General features: G+C 37.0%; 1 protein-coding gene across 2 annotated transcripts in view; it reads left to right on the top strand.

Moving 5' to 3' along the window:
* EFR3A (EFR3 homolog A) overlaps positions 1-23,074 on the top strand; it is a 111,917-nt gene that overhangs the window by 25,393 nt on the left and 63,450 nt on the right. The window contains exons 2-5 of one of the 2 annotated variants that reach the window (XM_072733905.1): positions 12,801-12,877; positions 17,307-17,434; positions 18,601-18,751; positions 20,725-20,846. In XM_072733905.1, the coding sequence (XP_072590006.1) occupies positions 12,801-12,877; positions 17,307-17,434; positions 18,601-18,751; positions 20,725-20,846 (478 nt within the window). Of the gene's footprint in view, positions 1-12,800; positions 12,948-17,306; positions 17,435-18,600; positions 18,752-20,724; positions 20,847-23,074 lie in introns of both variants that reach the window. The other variant, XM_072733906.1, reaches the window with a different exon arrangement.

Here is a 23,074-nt window from a genome sequence, read left to right as displayed (position 1 = left end):
CGTTGAGGTTTGACAAAACAGAATTTTTTTCTGATACCCTCCTCCCACCTCAAAATATATCTTCCTCTGTTTCTTGTTGGTCAGTGGCCCCACCATCCAACCATTTCTCCAAACTGTCCCATCTCCTTGTTATTTTGACTCCTTTGTTCATTTGATTTCCTGGTCTGCTTCCTCCAGGTTTGTCTAGCCTTCTATGAGGTTGCAGCGCTTTATACATGTTTGCAAATGAATACCACACTCTTGTTTAAACCTCAGAACTTTAACATATATGGCTTCTGTCGCCTGGAAGGATAATCTTCTCTTGGCCTAATTCCTAGTTTTTCTTTAAGACTTAGTCATTACTTCTTGCAAGAAGGTTAGGTGTTGCACTACTGTTCTCCCAGAGTGTCCTGGTGTGCCGTAGCTGTTATCACACAGACTTAAGAGTTCTCTCTGTGATTATCTTCCACGACCAGGTCATCAGCTGCTGAAGGCCAGAGACTGTGGCCTGTATTCATATGCTCTGCATTTAGCCTAGGGCATGGTAGGCCTCTTATTAAAAAGCTTGCTAAAAGAATAAGTGTGATCGGTTGGGTATATGATGTGTATCTGAGGCATATGTGTGTGTTGATTTTAAGAGGATTGCAATGCATCCTTGTCCCCTTCTGAGTTTGGAACCAACTGAGAGAAATCTAAAAATCAATCTAATGCCAGACAAAATATTAGCTTTGTTGCTAATAAAGCTGGGTCGGAGAATGTGACTTGACTTTTGTCAAGGACTACTTGTCCTCCAAGTCTAGACTTTTCAGCAGTGTGTCTAAGGGACATCCCAGGTTGACAGAGCAGACGTACTTACCCAGACTTCTTCAAGGAGGACATCCTGACTCCCAACTTCTTGGTAACCCCATTGTGCCATATAGAGACCGGCTTCTGACCCAAATATGCTTATCACATAGAAGCAGAAAGAGTGACTTGCAGAATGCAGACCTGAAAAAGAAACCCTTAAGAGTTCATTTGTTCTTTCATTCAACAAATAGATATTGAGCACTCACTGTGTTCTGTGTTCTCGGCATTGTGTAAGGAAGTGCAGAGGATATAGATTGGGGGCTTATGTCTTAGGGCATGCTTAATTCCTTCATCCTGACTCACCAGTATAATAAGTCATTCTTATAACAGAAGTCTTCTCTAGAAAAGGTCGGGATAGGAGAATAGAATCATTTTTCCAAATGTATAGCTATTTCTCCACCTGTTGCATGTAAAATAATTCTGAGGACTATGATAATTTTAAAGACACAGTAGCATGAAATACAGAAAAGCATACCAGACAGTCTTTTAGGAAATGGAAAGATTTCAAAGGTCTTGTTACGTTTTACAAAAAATTTGCAAAGCCTGATCATGATCGTTTGTTTTCCTTTGCTTGCAATACTTAGGATCTTAAAGTTCATTTAGTATGTCACCCTGATTTATTTCTAGCATGAGTCTGCCAAGTATTCGTTTATATGAGTTACTTAGAAAATCTAGTCCACAGGGAGCTATGGTGGCAGCATTTCAAAGTAATGAGGAAGTTCTAGAGATCTCAGCCTCAGCACCAGCTCATTGTTGGCAGTAATAGGTCTTTATCACGTCAGCAGCATCTTCTGTGAAATGGTTTCCGAATGCCCTCACATTTATCATTTTTGTCAGTGTGTTTAGTGCTTTATATGATTCATGTATTGTAATGTATTAGATGGTCATAGCGTGCAGCCTGTATTATAACTTTCTGTCCGTTGCATAACTTAAATAAGGACAGTGTCCCAAGTACCTAAAGGACACGATAAGAAAAAGTCATATACTTCTTTAATTCATTGTACAAAGCAAGTGGCTCTCTAGAACAGTGATTCTCAAATTTGAATGTGCATGAGGGTCATAGTAGGAAGCCAGGGTGATTTTTGGAAATAGAAATTCCTGGTATCCCATACCTAGAGATGGACTCAGAAGGTCGTGGGTAGGGCTAGAAAGTAGTATTCAGTTAAAAAAATACTCCAGGAGACTGCTCTTCAGATGATTTATAAAGCACCCTAAGAAAAGCATTGACTGTACTATGGAAACACTGTTTTTGTAGGATTTCTTATGAAGTAACCTCATGAGGAGAATAAACACATTGACACAGTAGAAGACTTGCACATATTGACTTCACAGGGAAATTGAGGATAATGGTAATTGATTTCTGGTGTGATAGTGTTTATGGTGGAAAAATCAGCATTATTGGGTATATATAATTCTACTCAGAGACTGAGGGTGAATTCAGTCATTTGCTGTTATTATGATTTTGTTTGCATCTGTCTTTTGTTTTTAGAGAAAGAATCCTTGTATTCTATAACATTGATTTCTTATAATCCTGCATTTATTTGTAGGTCTTGATGTTAGGAGCCAATTTTGTGAGTTAACACATCTCACAATGCCTAGCTTAGTATGTTGACTATAGTAGGCACTTAATAAAACATTTTAATTATAAATGTCCAGGGAGTTTATCAGTTAACGAGCTTTATACAAAAATTGTTACAAGTGATAATTGATATATTAAGGTAATTATCATATACTAGAAAAATTAAAGCTAGGTACGCTGTATTTTTTTTACTCTATTATTTTTATTATCAGTCTTTTGTTTCTTTTTTTTCTTTTACCTTTATCTTCCTTGGCTGAATTCTTGCCTTTTCCTCATTTTGTAGCTATAATAGAAAATCTGATTACTTTGTTAGTGCCCTTAGGTATATCCCAGTACTCACTTTAAGAGCACAAGTAGGGATACCGCAGGTCCTGGTTTGCCTGGAAGGGCCTGGGTTTCTACTGCTGGTCCGAGCATAATTATTAGCATCTTCAGTCAATCTAAAGATACTCAAGTACTCAACACTCCTGGACCCTAAAAGCATCTGAATCCGTGATTTAAAAATTGAGTCCTTGCCTTCACTTCTCCATAGAGGTCCTTCAGCACCTCTGCAGGCTTATCTTTTTGGTGTTAAAATCATGCTTCTTTCTGTGATTTTTTTTTAATTTTTTAATTTTTTATTGGAGTTCGATTTGCCAACATATAGTATAACACCCAGTGCTCATCCTGTCAAATTCCCCGCCTCAGTGCCTGTCACCCAATCACCCCATCCCCCCTCCCACCTCCCCTTCCACTACCCCTTGTTTGTTTCTTTCATGTTCTGTCTCCCTCTCTGATACTTCCCACTCATTTTCTCTCCTTTCCCCTTAAATCCCTTTCACTACTTTTTATATTCCCCGAATGAATGAAACCATATGTTTGTCCTTTGACTGACTGACTTCCCTCAGCATAATAACCCTGCAATTCTATCCATGTTGAAGCAAATGGTGGGTATTTTGATTTCTAATTTAGGGATCCTAGACCCCCACTTTCCAGGATCCTTTTGTAAGAAACACTAGTAGCATCCTTATTTTTAATGAGAATTTTGTTTTTATGTGAAATTTTTAATTTGCTTTCATCTTATTTTTGAACTATAGAAGGTTTTGGCTATTTAAAAAACATTTTTTTGCCCTTTCAAAATGGTTTCTAAATGGGTGAGACTTCCTGGGCCATTTACTTATGTGTAAGCATTGACAAAATAATAACAGGTTTCAAAAAGGCATTAAAAAAACCAATATTCCATGGTGTTCGTGAATACTTCTTCATACTAAGGGTTCTTAACAAGAAATTCTAAGTAGGGATCCCTGGGTGGCGCAGCGGTTTGGCGCCTGCCTTTGGCCCAGGGCGCGATCCTGGAGACCCGGGATCGAATCCCACGTCAGGCTCCCGGTGCATGGAGCCTGCTTCTCCCTCTGCCTGTGTCTCTGCCTCTCTCTCTCTCTCTCTCTCTCTCTATCATGAATAAATAAATAAAATCTTTAAAAAAAAAAAATTCTAAGTAAAGGAAAGTTTTAATTTCAGTTTCTTTTGTCTTCTACCAAATTAAAGGAACTTGCCGCTAGTCCTTTAGGTATACATAGATCTCCATTTCTGTTTATCTTTGAAGAATACCTTTTCTCCCTACAGTAAGATGCACCTGTACTTTTTGGCTAGCTTTGTGGTGTATATATACACCAAGATTTGCTCTGAAAAGTGGAAAATAAATTTTTGAAGGAAAGCTCCAGCAATCAATTTGTTGAAATATACTCCAGAGATGAAAACTGTCAGAACCCATAATGACTTGGCCACATGTTTCCCTAGTTGGGTATTCAGTCTCCTTTTGAGGATTAGGGTTTTGTTGTTGCTGTTGTTGTTTTGGGGTCAGCTAGAGTCTTTGTTAGACTATAGTTTAAGACTCTTAGAACACATAGTGCTTAGTATTTTACTTTCTCAGTTCCATTATAAATTCTACACAGTCTGATTTGTCTTTTGCCCTTTCTCTATTTTTCTGGCTTCTAATCATAATTTTTAAATTTATCTTTAACCACTCTATAATTCTCCCCTCCCCTGAAACCTGTTAATTGTACAAAGTAAGTATTTATGCAACAGAACCATGGTTTGCATGAGGAAGGTTGTTGCTCACATACTTTTGGTTCTCTTTAAAACATTTATATGTTTTAAAAGAGAAAACGTGATTCTTTTTATAATTTTTTTTTTAAGCAGTCTCTTTGCCCAGTGTGGAGCCAACATGGGGCTTAATTCACAACTCTGAGATCAAGACCTGAGCTGAGATCAAGAATTGAATGCTTGACTGAGCCACCCTGGTACCAGTCTTTTTCTAATCTTAGCAGTACTACCAACAATATCATAGAAGACATTTAGTCAGTATTTTATATGTTAAATAAGGGAATCACATACCATTTTAGTTTTTAATTCTAACTCATCTAATTACTTACCTCTGGAAATTGAGACACCCTCCTTCCAAGACTACCATCTAAGCACATTTGAAGAAGGCCTGTGGCAGGCAGGGTCCAGGGATACATACGGTCTTAGAAGTGGAGATGAACCACATGTTACATCCTAACCGTGGTGGAGACAGGTATGAGTACTTTTCTTACCTGGTTGCAGCTCTGGTTTCTGTCATCCATTGGATCCTTTCTTATTTCTTGTTTAAGCCAACATCAGATGAAACGGAGAATTGTATTTTCTGGTTTTAGTATTTGTGGTAATTTCGTTCTATATGGTGGCTCTGGTTTTCAAATGGAATCTTGTAGGATTATATTTTCTGAAACCCAGGATTATTCTATATTTTTTCTCTTTTAGATAACTCTGCTGAGTAATATTTAATTTTTTTCAGTTAAGTATGATAGTATACTATAAACTTAAATCTAAGTATAAATCTATAAGTTGACTAGGAGAATGTCTATTTTTTTTTTCTTTAAAAATTGTGATAGTGGAGAGAAAAACAAATGTGGAGTATAGACAATCATTTGTTGACTCAGAAAAAAGTTTTTTTGCAAAACCCTGTGGATAGTATATATCTCTGTGTAGGTTTGAAAGTATATCAGAAATTTGTCTGCATTGTGCCTGTCGTATAGCCAAGTATTGCCATGTAATGGAAAGAGCAATTTTTTTTTACTTTATTTTTATTTTTTTAGATTTTTATTTATTTATTGATGAGAGACAGGCAGAGACACAGGCAGAGGGGGAAGTACACTCCCCGTGGGGATCCTGATGTGGGACTGGATCCTAGGACCCCGGGATCACGCCCTGAGCCAAAGGCAGATGCTCAACCACTGAGCCACCAGGCATCCCGAGCATCTTTTTAAAATAGAATTGAGCTTTAGTTCCATTTATTGCCTTTGTTGTCCTCTTTTTCCATAAGGTTTATGTGCCTGGGAATAAAGAACAAGTAGTGAAATTGAGAACGAAAGGAGAGAAGGTATAGAATTACAAGTGGAAAGAATCGTGTAATAAAATATTCCTCTAATGGATTAAAATCCTCTTAAAAGGAACTTTCCTGAAGATAAGACTATTTTATTCCCTTTTCTTTGACCCCATATCTAATTAGTCACCAAACTCTTGATGCTTCCTTTGTGCCACCTCCCACGTTTCTTCCTTTTTAAGCTGTGGGCCATTAGAAAATGCATTTTGGTTTTTCCATGTGTCATCCTCCATAGTGATGTTTGCATTGTTCCGTCTGACTATAATTGTCTCTCCCTGTCCCCAGTTTATCTTTATAGTTCAGTGTATTTGTTCTTCATGGGAGTTCTCAGCTCAAGTTCAGTGTCCTTCATAAAAATCTCTCTTCACTTGAGCTAGAAGTGCTTCTCTTTCTTTTGAACTTCTGTGAGTGACCCTTATAGATTGGATATCCCTTGTCCTTAGATGTTTTCCAAATCTTACTTCAAAATCAGTTTTTAAACCTTTGTCTTTTTACAAAATTACCTTTTTAATCCCCTGTAGTTCTTTTCATAGTGGCTGTATACATGTTGAAGGGCAGGAATAACATCCATAATATAGGCTTTATGTATAGCATATACATGTATGTTTATGTGTCTATGTACATTTCTATATTAAGTTTTTGGTACTTGGGAGGGGTATGTATGAGTGGGACTGTAGTATTACTGAGTGTTTTTAGTTATTGTAACATTAACTGAATAAGTAACTTGACTTTTAATTTTAACCTTGGAGAAAATATATGTGTTGCTGACTTTTAATAGGGTTCTTTACTATAGAGCTACAGTTTTTGGAGTGATGAATTTTTAAAATCTTCTAATAGAATAACAGTCTGTCCCTTTTCACCTTGATTATGGATGGCCGCCACTAGGTCTAAAAATAAAACATGAATTGTTTAAAGTGATTCAGTGGACATTGTCATCTGTTTGTCGAAGAAATCTTTTTCTGACATGTAGTGTTTTGTGGTGGACAGCGTACTTTCTTGATGATTATTTTGAATCTTATAACACATACCAGAGTAGATAATAAATTTATTTAATCTGTTAGTGAACTTTGGTTCTTCATTTAATGAAGGAACATTTTTTTAAAAAAAGATTTTATTTATTTATTCATGAGAGACAGAGAGAGAGAGAGAGAGAGAGAGAGAGAGACAGGCAGAGGGAGAAGCAGGCTCCATGCAGGGAGCCAGATGCGGGACTGGATCCCGGGACTCCAGGATCATGTCCTGGGCTGAAGGCACGTGCTAAACTGCTGAGCCACCCAGGGATCCCTCTCAGTGAAGGAACATTTTAATAAATGTCTGCTATACGCCAGACACGCACAACAATGAATAAGGTATATGGACTTTATATCTGGTGGTAAAGGCAAGCATGTATATAAATAAGTATAATAAATTGCAAATATACAGTGAAGGCATAAATGACCTAAATCCTATGATCATAGCCATTCCCATTTAAAAGTATGAAATTTAGTAAGCCCTAAAAATGCCAGTGAATTCCCAGTATATTATTTGAAAGAATTAATTGAGATAATATAATTGCTGTGTAGAAGATACAGATACCATTATATTCTGCTTCTATAGATCACAAAACAAACCTATTTTAAAGTCATACAGTTGGTCCCCATAATAGGAACCAAGCATTCTTTAACTTCAATTACAATGTTAGTAGTAACTTATTTTTGTTTTAGAGGATAGCTTTATCCAAGTTCCCAGTGCTATGTTGGTGTTTAATAATAGAGACAGTAATTAATAGTTAAACAGTGGAGGCTTTAGTAATTTCCAGTTAGATTTAACTTGTCATTGAAAGTATAAGTAGCTTATTTTAAAAGGAGTCTTTATTAATCATCGAAATCCCCCAAACTTGCAGAGCTGCATAGGAAGACAAATGTCATTGCAAACCAGAAGTGCTCATCAGTTATGCAGAATTCTCCCAGAACCTTCATGGGCTCATGTGCCTGATTCATCCTCCTGTCATTTCAGCTCTGAGGTTTTCTGTGCAGCTACTCAGGTCCTACTGTGAATGCCGCTGTGGGTCAGGGTGGGTTGGAAATTCATTTTAACACCTCACCATCGAAGAAGAAGAAGGTTGCCAGAGGTCAATACAGTCATACCTGTGTGTGATGAGGACCAGGAGACATTGGTGAATCCTCATGAGAACGATGGTAGGGGAACTCAGAAGAAATTCTTGGAGTGTCTTTAAAGAAGTGGTTAATTCAGCAGTATGCACAATTTGCTTAAAAATGTATTACATGGCTTCTACATTGTAGGTCCTGCATACGTATATGGATTTATTAGTACCCCTCACCCTGAGAGGTAGGTAGAGTGGTTGTACTCAGCCCATTAATCAGAGTGCTCCATGGGCCTGCCTGTACACTGGATGAGGCAGCTTGGTACTTTTGGGGGGTCAATTTTTTTGTTTCCATCTGTGCCCATGTTCCATTTTTCTGTAGTTACCACTTTGGGACTTCCTGTTTCTACTGGCATATCATAAGCAAAATTCTGAATTCCACCTGCTTCAGGAGAATAGGGGACTCCCTTCTTATGTACTAGAATTAAATGTAATGGAAGAATTCCTGTTTGTTGTTCAGACTTGCCAGTTGCATGAGGCATGCTGTGATATGCTTAGTCCTTTCGAAAGAGAAAGTTGGGAAGGGGTCAAAAATAGCATGGTTTGGGGCTCAGATGAGTTTGTTGGAAGGGATTAGAAGAAAGGATGAGGAGGAATTGAAGGAATGCTTTAAGGAAAAAAGGTAAGTAGCTTTATTCTCCTATTAAACTTTAAAAATCTGCTTTTATTAGACTAGCAACATGTACTTTTGTAGTGTCTTGTTTAAGCTCTTTGGTCTTGGCAGCAGAATTTGATATGGATATATTATCAGGTTCTTGATAGCTTTACACTTGATGTCAGCAACTAGTTAGATAAGTTACAGTCCATTAGTATCCTCTACTAATTAATTACAAGTGAAGTGAACCAAAGGTACTTCCTGAGCAGTAGGGAAAGGATCCAAAAGCAGGAAGATCGACTAGAAAATACTCTCCTACAACATGAAAGACTACATTCAAGTTCCTGCGGCAGAACTCGACAAGCCTTATGAATTGACTTCAACAAGGGAGTCAACCCCTTTTCTGTGGCTGAGTAGGTCCAGTTATTTCATTTTACTTGTTCTTGTGATGTTTATGAGTTTAGTATTCTCTTCTTTAAGTAGTTAATAATGTTTCTTTCATGATTACTGATGCCACAGTCATTTTAACCTTACGTTATCATCAATATGTGATCGCTTTATAGAAATCTCAATAAACTGAAAAATTTTAATTCTGGTTTCATATATCTTCTCTAAATAGGTAGCTTTTCATGTATAGTAAGTAGTCAAGAAGGTATTTCTGTTTCATTTTGGGCCTTCTGGAAAAGGTCACTGTGATCATTACTTCCCTATATGTCGTGCGTTCCTAGTCTGGGAGTCAGACTCAGTCTTCCAGTTGTGGTCATTTGTCACGGTTTGTGGAGAGCTAAAATGTTTAGTGTAGAAATTGTCTAGTACTTGCATAGTGTGGCATTTACCCTTTGAAGTCGTCTGGGCTGGACTCTGCTCAGCTGTGCTCCTTAGCAGCTGGGTGATCCTGGACAGATGGCCTCTCTAAGCATGTACCCTTTTAACCCCATACTGACTGTTTGGTGATTTCCTGTTTACTCATGTTTCTCTGAGTAGACCTGAGCTTTCTGAAAGTAGGAGCTGGATATGGTGTGTATTACAAGTTCACATCTTTTCTAAAACCTCTTTAAACCAATATATAATATCCAAAAGTGTCAATGTGAGGAAACCTAATAGCTCTTAATCTTTTCTTATTGAAAATAACATAATTTTCCATTTTGATGGGGAACTTGAAGCAGTGAGACTTGTTTTTCAGTCCCTTTGCAGTGGTAGCAATTCGAGCGTGCTATATTTGGCCTTGCATTAGTGTTAGCAGAGTATTTGTCTTAATCTTCTTATCAGGTTGCAAGCTTTTTTCATCATTGCATTACCTAGCTTGGTGCTCTGTATAATAACCACTCAGTACATATTTGATTTTATTTCATTAATATTTATCTGAAGTATTTTTATATTGGTTCTGATAGAGAAATACTACTTTAATTGCTTACTGGGCTTCTACCTCCCTCTCCTCCCTGCTTCTTTTCCTGTAATAATAGGACCAGTGTTTTTGTTTTTAGATTCAAAAAAGAGTTCAGGTGTTTTGGTGTTCATTAATCTGAAAAATTCCCCAGTGGACTCTGGAATTTTTTTTTTCTTCTGTTAAAGTAGAAAACATCCTGAACAATGGATGGCATTTTATACTACCAGCACGTGGTGCCAACTATATATTGCTGACATTAATTCACTATTTTTAAAATAAGTTTATAGACTCAAGGGCAGGGATCTTGTCTCTTACACTTTCTTATGTCTGTGGCATCTAGCATGGTCTTAGGCACGTAGTAGGTACAAATGAAGTATTTGGGTATTGACTGATTTGACCACTAGTCTGTGTGGTGTTGTGGGAGGAACATGGGGTTACAGAATTAGACACCAGACTCTCACCCAGACTTGCTGTTGAGTAAGTTACTGGGTCACTTCTGCTGCACTTCTCATGCCTGTAAAGTAATGGGAATGGTACTTCACCTGTTTTCTAGAAGTCTTTTTTTTTTTAAATAAATTAATTTTTATTGGTGTTCAATTTACCAACATACAGAAAAACACCCAGTGCTCATCCTGTCAAGTGTCCCCCTCAGTGCCCGTCACCCATTCCCCCCCACCCTCCGCCCTCCTCCCCTTCCACCACCCCTAGTTCGTTTCCCAGAGTTAGGAGTCTTTATGTTCTGTCTCCCTTCCTGATATTTCCCAACATTTCTTCTCCCTTCCCTTATATTCCCTTTCACTATTATTTATATTCCCCAAATGAATGAGAACATACACTGTTTGTCCTTCTCTGATTGACTTACTTCACTCAGCATAATACCCTCCAGTTCCATCCACGTGGAAGCTAATGGTGGGTATTTGTCATTTCTAATGGCTGAGTAATATTCCATTGTATACATAAACCACATCTTCTTTATCCATTCATCTTTCGATGGACACCGAGGCTCCTTCCACAGTTTGGCTATTGTGGCCATTGCTGCTAGAAACATCGGGGTGCAGGTGTCCCGGCGTTTCATTGCATCTGAATCTTTGGGGTAAATCCCCAGCAGTGCAATTGCTGGGTCGTAGGGCAGGTCTATTTTTAACTCTTTGAGGAACCTCCACACAGTTTTCCAGAGTGGCTGCACCAGTTCACATTCCCACCAACAGTGCAAGAGGGTTCCCTTTTCTCCACATCCTCTCCAACATTTGTGGTTTCCTGCCTTGCTAATTTTCCCCGTTCTCACTGGTGTGAGGTGGTATCTCATTGTGGTTTTGATTTGTATTTCCCTGATGGCAAGTGATGCGGAGCATTTTCTCATGTGCATGTTGGCCATGTCCATGTCTTCCTCTGTGAGATTTCTCTTCATGTCTTTTGCCCATTTCATGATTGGATTGTTTGTTTCTTTGGTGTTGAGTTTAATAAGTTCTTTATAGATTTTGGAACTAGCCCTTTATCTGATATGTCGTTTGCAAATATCTTCTCCCATTCTGTAGGTTGTCTTTTAGTTTTGTTGACTGTATCCTTTGCTGTGCAAAAGCTTCTTATCTTGATGAAGTCCCAATAGTTCATTTTTGCTTTTGTTTCTTTTGCCTTTGTGGAGGTATCTTGCAAGAAATTACTGTGGCCGAGTTCAAAAAGGGTGTTGCCTGTGTTCTCCTCTAGGATTTTGATGGATAGAAGTCTTATTATATATGCACAGTGCTCTATGATCACTAAAGATGCTGCACACATCTTAAGTCTGTCTTGTTTTTATCACTTTATTAACTCTGTTGCCCTGCACATCTGGACTCAACCTTACTTGTTTTACCCATTGCTGGGTGCTCAGTTGACATTTGGTATATGACTGCGTGCGTAAGTGATGTGTACTTAATGAGTAAAATGAGATCTGGAGAAGTTGTCTCTTGTCATAGGTTACTCAGTGAGATAGTAGAAGTGTGCTTAGATCCGAGTTCTCTTTAACTTCCAGCTCAAGCAGTCTTACGTACCATGTTTTGGTTTCTAAATATATACAAATGCACACTTACACAGAGACACCCATACCCCAGTTTCATGGAAATAATTTTATAAGGCTCCAGACCAGCGTTCCTTTTACTAGTTTGAAGGAGAAGAAAACTGATCCCTCTCACTAACATGGTTCTTTCCAGATAGCTGATGTGCTTTACCTAAGACCATGTAGCCACTTAAGGGAAAGAATCGAAATGAACCCAGGTATTTTGGATCCCAATCCATTGCTCTTTCCAAGATACCAGCTGAAACTTTACAGAGCAGCCTTTGAGCATTTTTGAAATTCCTGGACTTTGCTTTGAGGTTCTTTCCCCTTCTAGCGTAGTTCCTTATATGATGAATTCAGTAGATACACGTATTAATTGTTTTCACCAGCCATGCTGGGTGCAGACTGTCTTTCAAGATTGCTGTGGCTGGGGCTGTGAGTGGATTGGGCCAGGCATGGGAGTGTGGGATTGGAGGGTGCAGAAGCTGGTTGGACACAAGATTAGAAAGGAAGGGGGTACAGATTATATATTTGCTTTATAGGGTGAACTTGGTAGGGGTGTGTGTGTGTGTACACATGCACACACATACCCCTAAATGATTTGATTTGGAACTTTGGAATAATTCATTAATATATACTCACTTTGGCCTGTGTCTTTGGGGAGGGGAGAGGACATTTTTCATTTTAGTACTGGAATTTGCATTCCTGTTCTCTGTTACTAGCAGTTTGCAGTTTTTATTTTAAGTAACTAAGTAATATTCAGAAACGTGATTTTCGGGGTCAATTTACAATATGAGTAATCTTTGTACTTTGTGATTTTATTCTTTTTTGAACAGGAGTGTGTTGCTGCTGTTCTGCTTTGCGTCCTCGCTACAAACGCCTGGTGGACAACATATTCCCTGAAGATCCAAAAGTAATTTGATCTACATCTACTGATCCTTCTCTTTGCTGACCCATCCTTCCCCCCTGCTGACCTCCCTAAGGTTTCCCTAATTTCATTTCTCTACTTTTACCCCTAAATCTCATCATGTACACTACTATTTTTATATTTATCTTTTTCCCCCCTTACTTTTAAATGACCCATGCTTGCTTGTCTAATTTTCAGATCCTTTTCATAGATTAACGTACATTTGGAATGATGGACAGATGGTATTCTCTTGTCTAGAGAGTTCCTATATTTAATACTTTTCAAAAATTTATGAGCTAGTGCCAGGTTATTTGTACGAAAGGCTAAGAATATAACTGTGAACACAGACATGGTTTTCTGCTCTTACCAAGCTCACAGACAAGGAAATTGGCAATTACAGTATTGTGTGAAAGAAGCTGTGATAGAGAGATGAAGTACCCCGCACTCCTGGAGTAGGTCAGAATGGCACCTAATGTAGGCCTGGAGAACACAGGGCTGAAGGAAATGAAATCTAAGCTAAGGTCTGAAGAGTAAATAGTTTGTCCACACGGTTTTCAGAAGAGAATTGAGAGGTACAGGAATATTCCAGGCAGTTTGTTCTCTTTTTACTTAAATGCTTTAAAATTTTTATACTGGTTACTTTATTATGGAAGATTACTGTTTTCAGAGCAGCTGGATTTGAATGATTTTGTTTGATACTGCCCTAAGTTTTCCAAGATTCCTTTAGTCTAATGTTAAATGGATATGAACAACAAAAAAATACTAGATAGGTTTGATTGCCTTATTTTATCTTTTTTTTAAAAAAATATTTATTCATGAGAGAGACAGAGAGAGAGAGGCAGAGACACAGGCAGAGGGAGAAGCAGGGAGCCCGATGTGGGACTCGATCCCTGGCCTCCAGGACCACGCCCTGGGCCGAAGGCAGGTGCTAATAAACCTCTGAGACACCCAGGGATCCCCGATTGCCTTATTTTAAATTGTAGCCAGGACAGATGCCTGACTAGCTTAGTCCACAGACATGTGATTTTTGGTCTCAGGGTTATGGTTATAGGTTCAAGTCTCATGTTGGGTGTAGAGATTACATGAAAATTTAAAGTGTTTACAAAAAAATAAATATAGCCAATTATAGAAACCTTATTGTTATCTTGACATTAATTTATATATTTCATGATTTATGAAATATCTCATTTTTAATAAAATTTGATCTAAATGTTCAGCCATTTAAAAGAGGTTAATCTTACATACTATTGGCTGCCAGATACCTGGATAATTTGTGGCAGATAAAAGCCCTAAGGTATGGTACCTGCCTTTAGTAGCTTTCCATCCATTAACTGATGTAAAGCAACTGCATACTAAGTATTAAATCACAATGCATAAGTCAGTAAGCAAAATGTTAAGTAAAACAGGTGGTAAAGTTTTTGCCTTTAAAGCAGAGAGATTTTACTATGGATGGCATTCTTTGGGATGCATTCTCAGAGGAAATGAGATTTGCTGAGCTTTGAAGGATGTGTGTCATCTGGAGAAGTGAGATTAGTCTCTTTGTTGCAAGTGAGGGGTCTCAAGAGAAAAGGCAAAGGGGTGCAGGAGAAAGCAAGGGGTACATTTGAGATCAAGAACCTTCGAAAAAGGTTTATATAGCCTCATTGTAGAGAGCGATGGGTAGTAATCTTGTTGACCACAATTTCTGATTTGAAATTCTAGTCATGTCATTTAATAGACTGAATATTCAGATCATTGCCCTGAGGAATCTGGGACACATGGTTACTGAAGATAAGGTGGAGACCAGACTTTGGAGAAATGTGAATGACAGACAAAGCTTCTGCTTTATCTATTTTAACTACTAGGCAGTGAGAGAGTTTTGAACACTTGTGACCATGAGAGTGATGACAGATAGATTAGATTACATTAGTGATGACAGGTAGAGAATGGTTGTAGAAAGAATCTTTATTTTTGTCAGGTACTGATTGATTGAATGCCAAGCATTTGGATAAGATTTGTTAAATGGAGATTTATAAAATGATTTTTAAAAAATTTACGTGAACCTTGGCATATGTGTGGTAATCATACCCATTTGGCCTTATTCATTTTAATTTATTGACCACCAACAAAAAAATATTGTAGTATAACTAAAACAGATCAGGCAGTGGGTGCCCAGAGTGCAGAGGTCTACATATTCTAGTCCCTGCCTTGAAAGAGTGATCCCATGAAGGGGACAAATAACCAGACCATTTCTTATAATTACTAGCCTTGTGATCTTGGACAGGTGCCTCAGTTTCTCATCATGAAATGGAAATTATAAATAGTATCTATTTCATAAGATTCTCGTGAGTATTAAATGAGTTAATATAATTCTTTGCTCACCTGTTCTTCCCTAGTGTCTATGACAGTGCCTGGCACATGGTTAGCACTTGATTATTCATTTAATGAGTGAAAAACAGTACAATAAAATAGATTAGGATAAGTACATTGAGCTAAAGGAACGTATAGGAAGAGCCTCGCAACCCAAGCTTTGAAGGACATTTGGGAGGGTGCATTGAAGGCTTTTTGGAGGACATTGAGATCTTCAAGATGAGTAGGAGTTATCCAGGTGAGTTAGAGAAGCATCCCCAGGCAGCATTGAGTTGAGTGAGAGAAGTTATGCACAGATGAGTCAAACTATGATTCCTTCAGTGCATGCTGCTTTTTATAATGTTGAAAAGCAGAGCAGTTGTTGCCTTGGGAGGAAGAGATGAACTGCAAAGAATATGAGGAATCCTTAGCAAATGATAGAAATGTTTGTATCTTGTATATATGTATGTATGTATGTATGTATTTATTTAAATATTTTATTTATTTATTCATGAGAGACACAGAGAGAGAAAGGCAGAGACACAGGCAGAGGGAGAAGCAGATTCCATACAAGGAGCCAGACGTGGGACTCGATCCTGGATCTCCAGGATCACACCCTGGGCTGAAGGCAGCATTAAACCACTGAACCACCCGGCTGCCCTGTATTTTGTTTTTTAGTGGTGGTTTTATAGATACACAACTGTCATAGTTCAAAATATGTACTTGGATATAGTTTATTGTATATTAAATATTCTTCAACAAAATTAGTAAGGGATAAAAAAATGGATTAGAGGAAGTTGTATTCAACTGATGATGTGTAGGAACCAATACAAAAGGAGAGGTTAAAAAAACAAGAAAGAGAGAGGCTAAACTGTTGGAGCCATGAAAGGCAAACAGCAAGAACATAGGCAAACTGATTTCTCCAAGATGAGTCCTCCAAAAATAGGGCACTTTCACTTTGCATGTGGCATGGTTTCCTAATTCAGCTTCTTTTGACCTTTTGATCCAGTTAATTATTTGCTGTTGGGTTAGCCTATGCATTTTGGGATGTTTATTGGCATGCCGAGCCTCTACCACAGATGCCAGTACACCCACCACCCAGCTGTGACAACCCAAAATGTTTCCAGACACTGCCCTGGGATAGGAAGTCACCCTGGTTGAAAACCACTGGTCTAGAGGGCACTGAGAAAGCAGGGGTATTTTGCCAGTAAATTCTAATCCGATGATTTCCATCTTCTCTGAGAGGAAGAAGAGCTCATTTGATGTCAGAGAGGGTAGAAAGGTGGCAAAGTAGCAAGTTTGAGGAAAACCAAGTAGGTAAAAATAGGAGGGACTGGTGATGGAGCAGTGGCAAAACAGAACATGGAGGGGTCAGCTGAAAATGTAGATTGTAAAATTTTTAGTTGTAGAGTCACCATTTAATATAATTTCTATCTGCCTTCCCATGTCCTCCACCAGTCCTAAACAACATTTAGTTATATGAACTATATATGACCAACAAGTGTAGACTGATCATTGATTTATTGTCTGAGAGTGAGGAGCACGCCTGTCACCTTTTAGAGGGCAGAGACAAATGAGAGTTTGCCAGTTCCATACCAGGGGCCTCTTGTTTTCTTTAATAGGTTGGCTGAGCAGAGATTCATGCAGTTCTTAATACTTTCTCATTTATTAATTAAAAGGAGGCTTTATAATGATAATCAAGTTTTGAGTCATTTTAACATGTTCACTGTTGTATATGTAAAGGAGTAAAATAGGCTTAACAGCATAGTATAAGATTTTAAAATTGAAATAAATCTGTTTGAAATCTTTTCAGTAAAATTCATTCCATTCCCTACATATTGCAGTTAGTTGAGCTGTTTCTCTATTTAGGAAAGTGTTAGAATAATTCATTGCATGTGAAGGTATATTTAAATATTCTGTCTAAATGGGGGCATTTTTTTAACTTTCTGAAAATTGTATATCCAGAATGGTAAATATTTACAGTAAGGAGGTTATAGCCAGAAAGGTTTAGCATAACGGATTAATCATGAATCCAAAAAGGGGACATGTGAATGAAGCAAACAACACTTAGGAGTACAAAAAATAACTTTGTTGTTCTTATTTTTAGGATGGCCTTGTTAAAGCAGACATGGAGAAATTGACATTTTATGCAGTATCTGCTCCAGAGAAACTGGATCGAATTGGTTCTTACTTAGCAGAAAGGTTGAGCAGGGATGTTGTCAGACATCGTTCTGGGTAAGGAAACTAATTGCTGCTTAATACTGTATCTCTGAGAACTCCTCCTAGGCTAAATCATTCTATGTATTGTTTTGTCATCTAGTCATGCAAAGATAACATGTAGAGGATAAAACCCTGTAATATTTTGAGGATATGTGTAATGCCATAGATACTTGCAGCTTTTATTACTTTCCTGATGGTCATGTTTTTTTGTTTGTTTGTTTGTTTGTTTTATGGTCATGTTTTAAGAATAGACACATACAAGCCAATAGAGTTGCCTTTAGCTTAAGCATCCATAAGTTTTTGGTATTTTAATATTTCTTTAATGGAAATAGTAGAAATTGACTCCTTTAGTGTATTTTTACCTATCAATAGTAGAATAATAAAAGAGAACATTAGGCTCAGATATTAAGGTCCAGAGAATGTAAGTGTGCTAATTTGGAACTGTGCTAGCTATATACTTACCTATAAATAAAGGTCTGCCATCTTAATCCATTCTCTATGCTTAACAGTAGTAACTTGGATAATTTGGGTTATAAATAGTTTTCCATATTCATTTTATGATTCTAGTTTTCTTAGAGTAGTTCATTCTTCAAGTGATACTGGTTTTCTCTACTTCTCTATTATTACCTTTTAGAACATTTTAGCAATCTAGAATTATTGAAACAAAGTTATCTAAAGTCAATTTTAATTTTTAGTGTAAGCTTTAAAATCTGATGAATTGTAAGGTTAAATTTATTAGATGTTTCCTTATGATACTCTATTGTTGCTGGTGATGTTTTATACTCAGATTTACAAATAGATTATATTGGAAACTTTAGACACATTGCTTATAGTAACTTTTTTGGGTCATATACAAAGATAGATGGTTAGAAGTCTGGAAAATAGAAAATGTCCATGTTTCCAAAGAAAAACATACACAAAGCTAATGCTAAGGAAGCTCTGAAGAGTTTGGAAAGGAGAAGAAAATGGAGTAGTACAGCATAGTTTTTGTACACTTCAGCATGAGGGTTATTATATAATCTGTGATCATTAGTGTTTGTGAGAAATAAGATTTTACTTAGGAACCACTAAATTTGCCTTTCTCTGTTCTGTGCATTTGCATATAATTATTCCAATGAAAAGCACCTAGGAGAATTTAGAGAGCTAGAAATGCTTTGACATTATTTTTCTCTTACACTTAGGTATGTTTTAATTGCTATGGAGGCGTTGGACCAACTTCTTATGGCTTGCCATTCTCAAAGCATTAAGCCATTTGTAGAAAGCTTTCTTCATATGGTAGCAAAGCTGCTAGAATCCGGGGAACCAAAGCTTCAAGTTCTTGGAACAAATTCTGTGAGTAAAACTGTTCTCTAACTTTCAGGTTAATTAGCGTATCTAGACTTGATCGCTTCTTAGAATGTTTTTACCTGATAAAATGCTCTTGTGAGGGACATGTGGACAGACAACGCAGATGTGGTTGGTTAGAACCTTGTTCCTAGGGGTGTCTGGCTGATGGAGTCAGTGGAGTGTGCAACTTGATCTCGAGGTTGTGTATTCGAGCCCCACTTGGGGTATATATAGAGGTTATTTAAAGATAAGATCTTAAAAAAAAGAATAGTCTAGTTTTTTCTGTTGCTCCTTGTGAAATATGTGATACTAACCAATCGTAAGGAGCATCAGGAAATCTGTTGGCCATAAAGATTCAAACTCAGAGGCAGTATGATCTTCTATAAATGATCATTTGGTCTCTGTTGTTACTTGCGACTTTCAATAAGCGAAAAGTGAATAAAGTTTCCCCTTCTAAAAATTTTCCAGAACATTTAAAATTTTAATGGTCATTTAAAAAACTTCTGATTTATTTAAAAGTAATATGCTTATTGTAGCACATTAGGAAAATCAAAACAATATGAAAGAGTAAACAAGACTCCTGAAATTCCAATATCTAGAAGTAATCTTTCAATATTTTTTTTTTCAATATATATTAGAAAGTGGGAAACAAATTATAGGTAAACCTCTGTGTGTTTTTTTCCCCCATTTACATTTTTGAGCATTCCCTGATACAATTTAAGGTTTATTTTCATGAAAACAGGGATACTTGGTGTAATATTTTCTGAAACTTTACATGGTCAGTGTGTAGTATGGGAATCCTGACAATTGGAGTCCAGTCAAATCCCTGCACTCTAATGCCAGTTCCACCACTTATTAAAGTGCCACTTTGGACAAATGATTTCACCTCTTTAACTTCAGTGTTCCTATCTGTAAACTGAGGATAATGATATATTCCTTACAGGGCCGTTGGAATGATTAAATCGTGTCAAAACATGTAGCACAGAATATGGCACACAATAGGTAGTGAATGTCAGTTTAATGTCAACCAGGTGTAGTATTTGTGACCTTTTTCTAGATAACATGAATCATATAAAATTATCATTTAAAAACTGAGAACTTAGCTCTGGTGGAATTAATTTGAATTGTTTTGGTATCATAATTTCATTTTCTCACATTGATTCTATCCTTATTTCAGTTTAGTTTTCAGGAATGAATTGGTAAATTTGGTTGAATCCTTCTTTTGGGTATAGCCTTTCAAGCCATCAGCCTATATCCTGGCAGGTGTTTGCATATATTTAAATTTGCATGTAAAATATGTTGCTTTGGGCTGTACACAGAAGTAACATATCACTGAATGAATGGAAAGCTAATGAAAAAAGAAAATACGTAATAAGGAGCCTTAGGGCCAGGTCTGTAACACAGGTAGGGTATTTGAAAATTCCCAAATGTGTAGATATTTCTTTTTTGTTTCTAGAAAGGAGTTAGAATGGATTTTATCATCTCAGTATTTTCTTCTCTGTTGAGTGTACATTTCCTTCAGTTTATGTTCCCTTTCCATGTCCCATCTTATTGGTATGAATATTACTCATTCGTGTGTTAAGTCACAGCTGTCATGGAAGATTTGCTGCTCATGATTAAAGAATAAAATTTTCTGCAGGTTTGGGCCTGAGGTTATCACTGAAGCATAGTCAGTATCTAGGAAATGGAGAAGAGCTTTAGAGTAAGACCTTTGCTTCTAGAGAGTGGGGTCACTCACTCAAAAGAAACTGAATTAAAGTGTTAAAGTTAATATTTATAATGCTATATTCTTGATTTTCTCAAGTTTATTAAAAAATTCCTTTTATCTATATGTGGCATTTGTGGTATCTTATGTGTTTCATTTGCAGCTTATTTGATAGTTCTTGTTAATGTACCAAATAATAGATGAAAGTAAATGTGTTTCATATGTTCAAAAAGGCACTAACATGTTTATATTGGTTTTTGTTTTTTTTTATTAGTTTGTCAAATTTGCAAATATTGAAGAAGACACACCATCCTATCACAGACGTTATGACTTCTTTGTATCTCGCTTCAGTGCCATGTGTCATTCCTGTCATAGTGATCCAGAAATACGAACAGAGTATGTATTATTTTACTCTTATGGCTTATTATTTTTAACTAGCTTTTAGTGGGCAAGCTATAGTGTTGGTTTACACAAATCAAAACAAATGGAGAAAGGTATTTTAAGACGGTGAAAGAAAGCTGAGAAGTGATTTACTAATTGTTTTCAGATACAAACATGCTGACATGCCATAGGTATAATGAATTTTCCTCAGTTTAGTATTGGCCATATAGAGTTAATGGTGTTATTCCTTTTTTATGAGTGTAGAGCCTTAGAAGGAAGAGGTAACTGTGTAACTATCTAACTAATTTCCTCTTTTTTCCAGTTACCATTAAAATCTTTTTTTTCTCTCCCTAACGGACATTTTAAAAATGTTTTATAAAATTTGTCTCTGTTATGGGGCACCTAGGTGGCTCGGTTGAGTGTCCGACTCTTGATTTCAGCTCTTGTCATGACCTTGGGGTCCAGGGATTGGCAGGAAAGGGCTCTGTGCTCAGCTGGGAGTCTGCTTAAGGTTCTCCTTGTCCTTCTGCTTCCTCCAACCCCTCACCAGTTCCCAAAATGAATCTCAATGAATGCCTCTCACTGAGGCATTCTCAAATGCCTCTCAAATGAATCTTAAAAAAAATAAAAAATAAAAAAAAAAAAATTTGTCCCTGTTCTCAGAGGCTGACGTTAACTTTTTAATGGGGGCAAAAAGGTATAAAGATTACTTAAAGAAAAGGATATATTTTTTTTTTAAGATTCTGACAGTTTTGTTTCCTTTTAAAATATAGTAGATATGCAGAATATAGTATTTTTTTTGTTTAGTATTATGAAGAGTAGTAAACTATACACAGGTGTTTCTCAAATTTTGGTTGAAGTGAGTTTCACATATAAACCATTGTGGGTGAAAAGTGTTTGTGATATCCACAGTATTTATGAAAGGACATACTTAATAAGTTCAAAATTTAGGGGTATATGGGTGGCTCAGTCAGTTAAGTGGCCAGCTCTTATTTCTACTCAGGTCATGCATCATCTCAGGGTCCTAGGATCAAGCCACAGATTGGGCTCCACGCTCAGTGGGGAGTCTCCTTGGGATTTTCTCTCTCCTTCCCCTTCCCCCAAATAAATAAATAAACCTTTAAAAAAAAGTTCAAAATTAATTACTTAAGATGTCTTATTTTTAGGTATGTACTGCCCCCTAGTGAAAGATCTTGTCTTTTGAAGATATTTTCACCTAATGTTTTTGACTAATATTTACAAAAAGAAACTTGAAATTTTTCTAAATACAAATGAAAAAGCCTTGTACTTTTTCCCAATTTTGGATCTTTCCAGAATTATATGATATATGAATTCCAAAATGGCATTTTGTTTGAATTGCTATGAAACAAATCAATGAGTGAGCTAAAATGCTTTTAATATACAGGGTTCAATTTTTTTCCTCTGCTTTGTTGTAAGTAAAAGTCCTTTTGATTTTCTTCTAGCATATTAATACTCCTTTTTTAGATTCTTTGTTACTTATCATTCCCTTTATTTTCAGCAAAACTGTATCAAATAGAATTCAGGGGGCTAGTAAACAGGGCTGAAAACTTAAGATTTTCTTAACATATTTACCCTGCAGAAATGGTTTCCACCTATAAAGTTGTATGTGATAATTTTAAGCTCTATTTTCCTAAGCAGCCTTTAGTTATGGTAGCACTTATCATTAGCATCATAATAATAGCAGGAACACCCAACACTTACTAATTTACTGTGTGCCAGTTTATTTTATTTAATACTTCAATGGCTAACCACTGTACATAAATTAACTCATTAACTCATTTAGGTCCTTAGAACATTCCTGTGCTTTAGGCAAGACAAATTCTATTTTACTGATAAGGAAACTATAAAATTCCTTTAAGGTCATGACTAAAATATATTGGTTAGGCCAGATCCTGATCTGAATTGGGTGTCAGCTGTGTATCTGTAGTAGCTATAGATCATTCCCCTCCTTTTGAACGAGGGCATCACCATCTGCTGCCCTCCCAGTTTTGGCTTCTGTGTCACCACGAGGCATCAGCCCCCGCCCCCCCCTTGTTTGTTTGTGTGCTCCATGCCATCTCATGCTTGGTCCTTTCATCACCCAAGGAGTAACAGCAGGCTAACCAAGCAGACACCACAACAGTCGTATTAGGCTTGCCTGCTTGTGATAACTGTACGAGAGTCTCTCAAGTGACATGTATAGACAGCTTCCAGATAGGCAAAATCTGTCTTTATGTCTCCTG

Source organism: Vulpes vulpes, chromosome 13, assembly GCF_048418805.1.
Source record: "Vulpes vulpes isolate BD-2025 chromosome 13, VulVul3, whole genome shotgun sequence".
NCBI classification, from domain to species: domain Eukaryota; kingdom Metazoa; phylum Chordata; class Mammalia; order Carnivora; family Canidae; genus Vulpes; species Vulpes vulpes.
Note: the sequence above shows the minus strand (reverse complement) of the source record. Positions and strands in the feature narration are given on the sequence as shown.